This window comes from Nestor notabilis, unplaced genomic scaffold, assembly GCF_000696875.1.
Source record: "Nestor notabilis isolate BGI_N333 unplaced genomic scaffold, ASM69687v1 scaffold4442, whole genome shotgun sequence".
Lineage (NCBI taxonomy): Eukaryota > Metazoa > Chordata > Aves > Psittaciformes > Psittacidae > Nestor > Nestor notabilis.
In genome coordinates, this window is record NW_009916820.1 from 19,563 (window position 1) to 30,515 (window position 10,953).

At 37.5% G+C, this 10,953-nt stretch overlaps 1 protein-coding gene across 1 annotated transcript; it reads left to right on the plus strand.

The window, feature by feature from the left end:
- The first annotated feature begins 363 nt into the window (after positions 1–363).
- LOC104413691 (alpha-1-antiproteinase F-like) lies at positions 364–8,579 on the plus strand. Its single transcript, XM_010024757.1, is given in 5 exon segments — positions 364–877; positions 4,047–4,317; positions 7,054–7,201; positions 8,371–8,424; positions 8,427–8,579. Coding segments are annotated over 5 exon segments (1,140 nt in total).
- Positions 8,580–10,953: the final 2,374 nt, after the last annotated feature.

Here is a 10,953-nt window from a genome sequence, read left to right on the forward strand (position 1 = left end):
TATTACTTCATCACTCCTTGACTTTAATTTTTATTCTTTCATAACTTCTTCAGTAGGTTGAGTAATTTTCCAGAGTCTGCTTCCTTGAAATAGAAAGCTGATATTCGTGAATTCAAGTAGCTTGGAATCACTGGTACCAAGCTAGCTCTGTACAGTGAACAGATTGACTTATTGCTAAGAACAAGGTGAAAAGATTTAGCCAAATGTCATTTTTATTTTCTTCTCTTACAGAGTCATAGAAACATGAAGATGTTATTTTTCCTATGTCTTTTAATCGTTTGGATTCATTCCAACAGTTATTGCTATGAGCCTAATCACCAAGGTGTAAGAAACCAAAATCAAAGAGGCCAAGAAAACCGAAACATGCCACAGCTCATTGTAGGGAACAGTGTTTGTCAGTTTGCATGTTGTTTCTACAAAGAGATTTCTTCTCGACAAAACAGTGGGAATGTTTTCTTCTCTCCTTTGAGCATCTCTACTGCCTTTGCAATGATGACTCTGGGTGCCAGATCAGACACTCTGTCACAGATTCTCAGAGTCCTTAGCTTTAACCCACGTGAAATTTCTGAAAATGAAATACATGAAGGTTATCGTCAACTCATGCAAATGGTGAACAGAAAGAATGAGGGGTTACAGCTGAATATGGGAAATGTCCTGTTTGTGCTTGACCGACTGAAGCCACAAGATAAATTTTTAAGTAATCTCAGAAACTTCTATGAAGGAGAAGCTTACCCTATGAACTTCAAGAGGGCTGATCAAGCCCAGATAAAGATCAACGAATACGTAGCAGGAAGAACCAATGGGAAAATCAGGGACCTCATAAATAACCTTGATCCACTTACTGAAATTCTCCTTATTAGCTATATTTATTTTAATGGTAAGATATACATATTATATTCTCCTACTTAATATATTATTTCCTGAGGTCAGTCTTGGACTTCATCACCTTTTTTTGCAACATGGTTTTGCAGAAGGACTCATATCTTGTTTTCCTTTTGGTCCTCCCTTACACTTAGTTATAAACAAAGCTATTGGAAATTATGTTCTGCTTGAAAGTGATGATAATTCCTAGCAAAATTTAAGGCAAATTTTCCTATATATTCCAATACACATATTTCTTTCATGGTGAAGATAAAGTGAAATTTACTTTGGAGAAGACATTATTAAGTAAACGTCTAGTCCTAGTTCAGAATTAAATTAAATTAAAAGAACACTGTTAAAGTAAAATTTAGCATCTTACCTGAAAAAAAATATGTTTACTCAATAGTTTTGCTGTTACTGAGTATGTTCATGTATCCAAAGCTAAACACGTAACAGTAGCTTTATTTTCACATTCATGTTCTCCTGGTTTTGTTTTCCACTAACTATGTCGTTACTGATAGTATGGCTGTTGTCCTGGTTTTCAACCTTTCAACTTTTTTTTTTTGATTCACGTATTTTAATATTCTCCAGTGAAGAGATGGACTCACCAGTATCAGATACAAGCCTAGTGACAGTAAGGTTGTTTTTCTAAATTAACTTGTGCAGTCACCTTAGATACAGTCAACAGATCCTGTCTGAGCTTTTCAGACCTCTGATCTAGTAGGAGGAGAAACAAGGCTGTAAGGCTCAATCAGATGTAATCACATATTACGTCTTCTTTCAAACCTTCTCTCTTTCATTTTATTGTATTATAAAACCAAAGAAATTGTAGTCAGAAAAATAATATTCTGCAACTTATCTGATGAAAATATCATTAAGCTTTTTAACTGAAACAGAGTTGATGTAGTAGAAATGCTACTGTCTTAAAAGAAATACTGTTTTTTTTTTAAATTGTTAACCTGGATGCTTCCACTGTCCTCCCCAGTATGAGGCTTCCCCTCAAAGTAGTTCACAACCATATTTTTGTTTTGTTTTGCTTTTTATATGTGTCTATGCGCCTTGCATTAAGCTCTCAAGATTTGGCCACAGCTAAATTAAACTGTTCCAAATACAGATTGATTGATGTTTCTTAATTCTCTTGAATACATATCTGTTTGTCTCAAATAGAGTTTTCAAAGTAGGTTTTTATCTACTAGGTTTTTATCAGGTACATCTTTCAAAAGAGGCAAAAAAGCTGTTGATTTTTCTTTGATTGAAATATGTTTGAAGGAGCAATACATTCACACACACAATGGGGTCAGAAGCCTGAGAAACCTTGTATTAAAGATAACTTTGCATTACAAATAACTTCCACATGTTCTAAATATATGGTGTTTTTATTACTGAAATTATTTCCCAGCTGCTCCAAAAGATGGTGGAGATTCAGTTTCTGCTCTTCAATTTTAAAGAAAATAGAATAAAGAATAACATTAATAGAAGTAATATAATAAGGATTTTTATCTTGATATTGAGAGTAGGTTAACATTACTTGATCTAGAGGCTGGGGTTAACCTGGAGAGGATTATTAAAGCTCAAGTACCTCTATAACCAGCCTATACTTTTAGGCTCTTGTCCACTCTCTGTGCACTGCAACCTTCCTTGCACAGTACTGGTGACTCTCCTCCCCCTTTTTTGTGGTGGATCATAGTGTAGAAGTCCTTCCCTAAAGGCAAAATTTTGGCAGTATTTTCCTGTCCATCAGCCTGTGAGCATGCTATTCCACCGTGGTACACACCAGTCCTTTATCATGCCCTAGCCAACCTGGTCACCACAAAGTATCATACTTTGTCTAATCTGTGTGCAAAATCCTAACATCCTATTCAGTTTTTAATCAAGCAAAGTTCTTTCTGAACTGAGTTGAGCACTAGATCAAGGTTGTTTGAGTGTTTCAAGTCTTGTGTCCTTCATGTTTCTGTGATTTATTGTGCTGCTTTTTTTTTTTTTTTCCTTAAGCATATCAAGGCAGAAGTCTTGCCTATTATATATCTGGTGATAGAAGGCGTCACTGTTAATGAAGAAACATAAAACTACCATTTTTCCCATGTCCAGGTTATTGGCAGTTGTTAATTTATATTTTCTGAGCCCTAGACATGCACTATCTAAGTCTCATTTCACTTTCCAAATACCAAATAAGTGCTGCTTATGTCTATTTCACAGATGGTGGAAACAGCAGAAGATATTTATTCCATTTGTACCAAGCTGCCTAGTAATCATTGTTCAAATAGAAATCCAAAGTCAAAAGGTGTTGCATCTTGTTTCATGGTTTTCTTGATAGCACTTATTTTACTTAACATTATGGATCTACTTTTACGTACTACATTTGATAAAAAATTAGGTTTGTTCTAGAAGGCAAAATTTATTACAGAGCAACACCACTTTCTTAAAAACCAAACAAAAAACCCCCAATCCCCCAAGTTTTCCTCCTTTTCTAATCTGCTCAGCCTCTGAAACAGATGAGGTTGATGTCTAGAATTTGGATTAGAAATTCCTCTCTGCTGAGGTTAAGAATCTTTCAGATTTTCAGTGTAGACAGTTTGTTTCACAATGATTAACAAGGAGCCTTTGAAAATATGATATTGTAAGCATGACATTTCAAAAGGTTTCTGTTGTTGTTTTGGTTTGGTTTCTAAACCAGCAATCTGGTAGAATTATTTGCCATGAATTAAAGAGAGATATAAACCTCTTATGTCCGCAAGTAACCTGAATTCCTTCATTTCTCTGGAGAATTCATCCCTCATGTCACCCTTCACAAGTCTATTTTGGTGTGGGAATAAAGAAAGGAGATAATCTTTCTTATTCTGAGCTCTCATTTAAAGGCTGCATCATATGAGGGCTTTATAGGCTCCTTAAAATTGTTGTTGTGAAGGAAAAGAGCATGCTAGAACACTTGGTTTCTCATCTAAATGAAGACTATGGCAGCCTGCTGTAAGTTCTGAGAGAATGTTTTACGTTATAGTCTACCTAATATGTGTTGCTATTGAATTATTCTGAGTATTCAGTAAGTCAAGTGTTCATTGCAAACCGGTTTGTCTTTGAAGATGATCCAGCTGTACCAGTTTTGTCATCTGTGAATGTGTCCTATGGTGGTAAGTCATATGGTTTCATGTCTTCAAAATATCCTGTAACTCTATTTCTTATATTTCAAGCTCAATGGGAAAAACCTTTTGATACAAAATACACTAAGAAGAACAAATTCTATGTGGATGGGAACAAGGCTGTTGAAGTTCCAATGATGTTTGGAATGGGCCAGTTCAAGCATGGCTATGATGAACAGCTGTCTTCCACGGTGGTGCAAATGGATTACAAAGGTGGTGCTTCGGCATTTTTTATTCTGCCTGATCAAGGAAAAATGAAGAAGCTAGAGAAAAGACTGTCTTGTGAACGTATGTCAAGGTGGAGGACATTAGTCTCAAAAAGGTAAAATTCTGCAGCTCTTGTTTCAGATGGTAGGCAAGGAGACACATCAGTTTCAATGTGCTGTTCTATGAGACCCGTTCAGGATACTATTTTTAATTCTGTTTTAATCTACAGAAGAATTGCCACCAATCAAAGTTGAAATCTGGCTCTCTAGTGTCCCTCTGTTTTCACATTCAGTACTACAAGTGAAAACCTTCACAGCTTTAGGACTTCTGCTGTTTCCATGTTTTGTTTTCTATCTATCTTCAACCCTCCATAGTTTTCAGGTTTCTGTCTTAAGACTTCTTACATTTTTGGGAAGACGTCTTCTGCCTTTTCCTGTTTGTAAGTAAATCCCTACCACTTTTCTTCAGCCTTTTTTTCTTGTCTGTTTCTTCCTTTCTGCCTATAGGAGTTATCAATAATTGCATATTTAATGCTGAAATAACAACTTTTGGCAATTGTGAGGACAAAGCTCAACGATAAGAGTATAAAGGTGTATATACATATATAAGGCTGACACATAACAGAGCCACTGTATTCAGACTCTCTGAAGACTTAGGCAAAATTGGAATAAGATACATTTGCTTCAAGGTAACTTTGAGATTAGAAGGTGAAAGGTTATAGGCTTTACAAAAACAACTTCAGACTCTTTCTATTCAGTGTCATGTGTAGTGGTAGCGTTTGATGGGACAAAATATGTGTAAAAGCATAGGCAAAACGTTTACAAAATCAAGTCCTTGTGTTCATTCATGAATTTTATGTGTCATGTTAAAGACCTTCCTACATACATATTTGAAAATCATATTTTAGATGATCAATTCTCAAGACAAAAATGGCATCCTTATACAGAAAGTATGTGTCATGCTCTTAACTGTGATTCACTGCTAAATCTTATCAAAATAATCTATTTTTTTCTCATTAAAAAAGACAGAAGAAAGTATGTAATTCTCTGTGCACCTTCATAGTTTCGAAACTTCTGGGAACAGCTACGTGGTTTGTAATTAAAATCACTGTAGGACAAATAAGATGGCGATTGGAGGGATCTATATTTCCTCTCTCCATACTCTTCCCCCTCCCCAGACTGGAATAATCTACCTAAAAGCTATGAATGGGAGATGTAAATCTTATATTATATACAGGCATCACTGTCAAGGACAGGCTTGTTTCATGCAGCTCCCTGTTTTTCATCATGGCAGTTCTCTCCTGCAAACTAATGACACAAACTCCTCCTTTTCCCTGTAGTTTTCAGGAGGGCAACTGATTGCCTTTGCTATTATTTGGAGTCTCTGGGAGGTCTTAAACATGGGTTTGATGTAGGATATGGAATTATGTAAGGACTGTGAGTCAGTTGTCTTGTCCCTGTTTCTCTGCAAACTGAAATTGACACCGTTGCAGAGGCATTGAGAGAAACATTTTTGTAACTGCTGGTTGCTGAACGTGAGATAGTGTCGAAGTATTGCCAGTACAGGCAACTGAGTTATATTTAATGGCTGAACTCTGGAGAAAGCACCACTTTCTTTTCCGAAAAGCATATCCCAGTGCTTCCTGCACTGTTGAGTTCTCATTGTTGCTGTGTGCCTACGGCTTTCCCTTTCCTGCATGTTGAAAGCAAGTGGGGGCTTGCTTTCAAGTGAATGAGTGTCTTTATGTAATAGCAAGGCAGATGATTCAATGCATCCTTCTTAAGGCAGCAATCAGCACAGTCAGAAATTAGACAGAAGTAAGAGATCAGCAACCTGTTGTCAATCCACTAGCACTTTCATTTTTTGGTACCTGCCAGACTTGGCATTTGGTGCTGTGCTACACTGAAGGTATGGAGCCTTGCCTACCCACTTGTCCACTAAATGACTTGCTCTTTGGACTGCTTCATTAAGTTGTCCTGTTTTCTTACCAGAAAACAGCACCTTCTGCCAGCATTATCACTAACATTTGTCTTATTTTACTGCTTCTAGCTGTAAATGTTGATTCTAACCTTCGAAAAGGAATTGTTAGATCCTTATTGAAAGAACAAGAGAGGAATGTGTCAGAAATATAGAACTTCGATTAATTTTATGGAAAGCAACAAACTAGTCACTTTCTCCCACCCTCCAAAAAGATTAATAAATCAGACACTGGACATGACATAGAAAAGGAATTATCTATTGACTAACAATATTCTGTATTCTGTCAATGTGATTTTGTTTTCTACTTTGTCGCCCATACATCTCTGTCCAGATTTATATGATAAATGCACAAGGCCAACTTTTTTCTTTTTTTTTTTTTCTTTCAAAAGTAGCCAGTGAACTTGGATGTGTTGAAGTTTTTGTGCCCAGCCTGAGACACCTAAAAGAATCCCTTTTTCAAAAGATGATTCTTCTGCATCCTCAGTAATGGGGCATGATGAAGGTGCTTCCTGCAGAATGCACAAAATATCACTAACTTCTGAAAATGTCAGATGAAGATCCTTAGGGAGGTATAGTTGTTCTGTTGTGCTGAATAATCACTAGGTCAATCTCACTCTTCATGCACTGGCTTACTGAAGACTGCGAGCCAGCAACCTATAACCCATCCTCTCAACCAGCTTGCCGACATATAAGCCTTCTATTCTTCTCCGCAAATTAATGTCACTATGTATTTCCCATGTAGGCTAGAGACAACCTGCAAGCAAAATGTCTTTGGGGAGGAAGCAAAATGAGTTTGAATCTTGGGTGTCTGTGTTATACCATGATAACTGATCAAAAGTTTCACCATATTCTTCTGCTTCTTTTCTGGCAGCTCAGCAAACGTGTATCTTCCAAAATTCACTCTTTATGGGACATATAACCTAAAAGATATCTTATATAAAATGGGTATCATGGATGTATTCACTGATAAGGCTGACCTGTCTGGGATCACTGGGCAGCCCCAGCACAGGATTTCCCAGGTAAGTCATACTGCTTTTTGTTTTATGAACCTATGGTTATTGATACTTACATCACTTTCTTTACAACTATTCATGATGCAAAAGTCATGTAAAGAGGCTTTGAGTCATATGAAAAGGTGGCTGTTGGCATACAGACTATTTTGCCCATGTTACTTGCTCTGCCAGTGCAATTGAGCTGGAGCAGGTTTCAAGTTTGTAATTTTATAATCTAGGAGGCCTTTTTGATCTGCATGGGGCAACCTTAAAAAAGACATGACCAAATCATAGCATATCCACACCTTGGTACCCTCCTGCAGCGTGGTGTTACAGTCATTATATTGCTGCTTCTGTTTGTGTCTACCTTCTTTAGCCTGCCTGTGGTCAAGTAGGGAACTGTAGGATGTATCACTACTTGTGTTTATGGAGGGAAGAGGAGAGAAAAAACAGTTTGCTTTTAAACTCTTTGGGGGAAAAGAAAATGCGGTTATTAAAAACATTTGGCTTATAGCCTATGAGCAAAGTCTCATTAGTGCCAGGCCCAGGCAAAAGCTACAGATAAGTCGCGTTTTAATAAACCTAGAGTTTAAACCTGGCAGTCAGTGCAAATTTCATTATCTCATATGAACAAAACAACTGGCCTTATGACCTCAGGTGGAAGTTAATGAATTAGGGTCTGTGAATATCTTGATTTTGCCAAGTAAAGCATATGTTCTCTGCTCCAGCCTCCCATTTCTTGACCTTCTCCTTTGCTTCCATGTTTTCAAGACATTAAGGAACATGGAAAACATAATTTCAGGATGCTTTTCATTGTGCTAATCTGCATGTTAATTCTTCAACCATATGAACTCTTAATAGACAATTAAATATGATTGTGCTCTCTTAACCTTTAGTTTAGCTCCACAAGTCTGCACCAGAATGGGAGCAAGGAATAAGAAAAAAAACAAAGCAAAAGTTTTCACTAGCAGGGACATGGCCCTCCACCAAGGGTGAACTTTTCATCTCTGGTGTTAGGAAAGATATGCTGCAGGTAGCTTGGTGATTCTTTTTCCCATTTTGCTGTCTTTATGCAGTGGACTCCCATCTGGTGCTTGCTTCCTACCAGTAGCTTCTTCAGGTACTTTTAGCGCAAGTCTTATTTAGCTGACTAGTTTTGTACCCCCTTGACTTGTAACATGTCTGTTTCTTCACAGGCTATTCATAAGGCTGTGGTAAAGGTGGATGAGACTGGCACCGAAGCGGCAGGAGCCACAGGCAGGCGGCCCCAGCCACAGGCATGGAAATAGTGCCTATGTCTGTTCCAGCTACCATTACATTCAACAGGCCCTTCCTAATGGTTATAACTTTGGAAAGCAATATACTCTTCATGGGAAAAATTGTGAACCCTCTGAAAAAAGATTAAGCTGATGTATATATTAGGTATGCGGTGATCACCACTGTTAAATCAAGTGTTTGACCTGATGAGTATGGCATGGCTACAGAGGGTTCTCCATCTCTTAACTGATGTTATTCACTGCTTTTTGTAGATGAGACTCTTCATCAGTTTAAGTTGTCATAGTTGCATGTTTGTTTGGGCCTTGGCTTTTTTTTTAATTTTTTTTTTTTTTTTTTTTTAAAAGAAGGTTGCATTCAGGCAGAACTGTCATTAGATCTGGGACAAAATAGGCTTATGTGATACTGACAGCATAGATACATCTTCTAGCAGGGAAGATGAGGAGCATGTGGGTGAAGAGGGTTGTGTAAGCCTGCTTCTTTCCTTGTGGCTGCCTTCTCACCTTTTTTTTGAGTTGACTGACAAATAAGTACAAGTTGTGGCACTCAACTACTTGTGCCCATTTTCCTACCAACATGAAGTTTATATCTATCATAGATCTTAACATGCATTATGCTTACTACCTTGCATAGTACCATTGTTGTCCAGTGAGTCTATACCATCCTTGCCTTTCAGCTGTTGTCCCAGTTAGGCTGCTGTAAAGGGGTCACAAAGAAGGCGTGTTTTTCCCCTGCAGATGTATACTGGCCTGCCCACTGTTTCTGTGAGGGTTTATAGACCAGACTCATTCCAGGACTGATGTTAGCACATCAAAGAACTGGGTCTAAGAAAAGAAGTAGTAGATGATATCTCTGCAACTCAATGAAGTGCCCTGGAGCCAACCTTTGTGAATCACATAAGACAGTACAGAGCAGCCAGAAGACTACTTCTAGCCTATGCCTGCACCGAAACCAGCTTCTAGAAGCCCCCAAGCAGCAGGAAACATAAACCATCTCCCCGCTGGTGCCAGTGCCTGTACCATCACCATCTGGCCCTGGGAGGTTACCCATGGTAGTAAGCACCATTCCAGTATTGTCTGTAGGATCAAGCACCCTACCAGTAACACCTATACTGCATCAGTGACACCTGTGTCTCTTGATGTAACCCCTTCTGTTCCCAGACTGTCCAGTAATACAACATTGGTACTCTGTTTCTCATCTGCTTCATGGTTAGTATAGCCACAATATTATAAAGATCTGTTTTTAGTATTAAGGTACACAATACTAAGTCACATCCATAATGCACATGCTTATTTATTTTTTCTTGTTTACTTTCCTATCTATTGTTTTTTCTTCTGTTTTCACAACTTCTGTCATTATTTTTTTTCTTTGCTCATGTTCATGGTATATATCTGATCTCTGGTTGCAGGAGGGGTAAATTATTGACTAAAATGGATTAGTCTGTTAATAGGTATTAAGCATTAACACCAGTCTTTGTACAGCCTTGAAACATGCAGACAAATGTACCACGGTAGAAGAACAACAATGAATAAACATGACATTAAAAAGTTTCTAATATTGCTATTTATTTCTGTAATTCAAAGTTAAGACTTAAGTATGGTTCAAGCAGGTTTTTTTCACAGCTGCGAACAAACAGTTATTAGTACATTGCTCACATGCATAACATCAGCACAGTAATGCTTGTAAGCTTCAGAAAGCCCTCTGCCTTTGGCCTGAGTAAATCCTTGTTAAGCATATAGGTTATTTCTGTTAGGAAGAGAACTTTCTGGGAAAGTTGGGCATTTCTTTAATGCAGAAATGTTTATTTCAAAGGCTATAGACAAATGTGCTACTCCTACTGTATTAAGTGTGTAGCTTCATGTGTGTGTCTCATCTCTCTTTTAAAAGCTCTCTCTTGACTGTCTGTAATAGCTATGTTACCAGTCCTAACGTGTAGCTGCTGTCATTCCAGAAACAAATCATACTTTTAAAACAGATTATGAGAGGAAAACAAGAAAAGTGCTTAGGAGCTGTCAGCTTTTTGTAGAGGAACACACTTCCAAATTAAAATTGCTGAAGACTCGTCTGTGTGGCATTCAAATTGGGCAATAAGGAAGAAATATAGTATTTCCCAAACTGAAAACTAGATAAGGTCAATTCATTTTCATTTGGTTTTGATTACATCACTGGGTCCATAGCAAACCTTGACAGAGGGTAATTTTTCACCGCTTCTTACAAATCTTCCTTATTTATATTGTTTTAGAGGCAGTCGGATGTAAGTCTAGAAAAACTAACTTAAAAAGAAAAAAGAAATTGACTTATTCATACAGAACAACCCCACAATATTAAATCTAAAACTGTAATAAGAAAGGACAAGGACAACTTTGAGGAAAAAACCCCTTACAGTGTAATAGCATATAATAATATATTCTTCTTCAGATACCTCAGAGAGATATTTGCCAGATAGCCTGAGAGAATAGTAGATGTTCAAAGTGTAAAAGAAGTGCTCAAGAAGTACTGGCAAA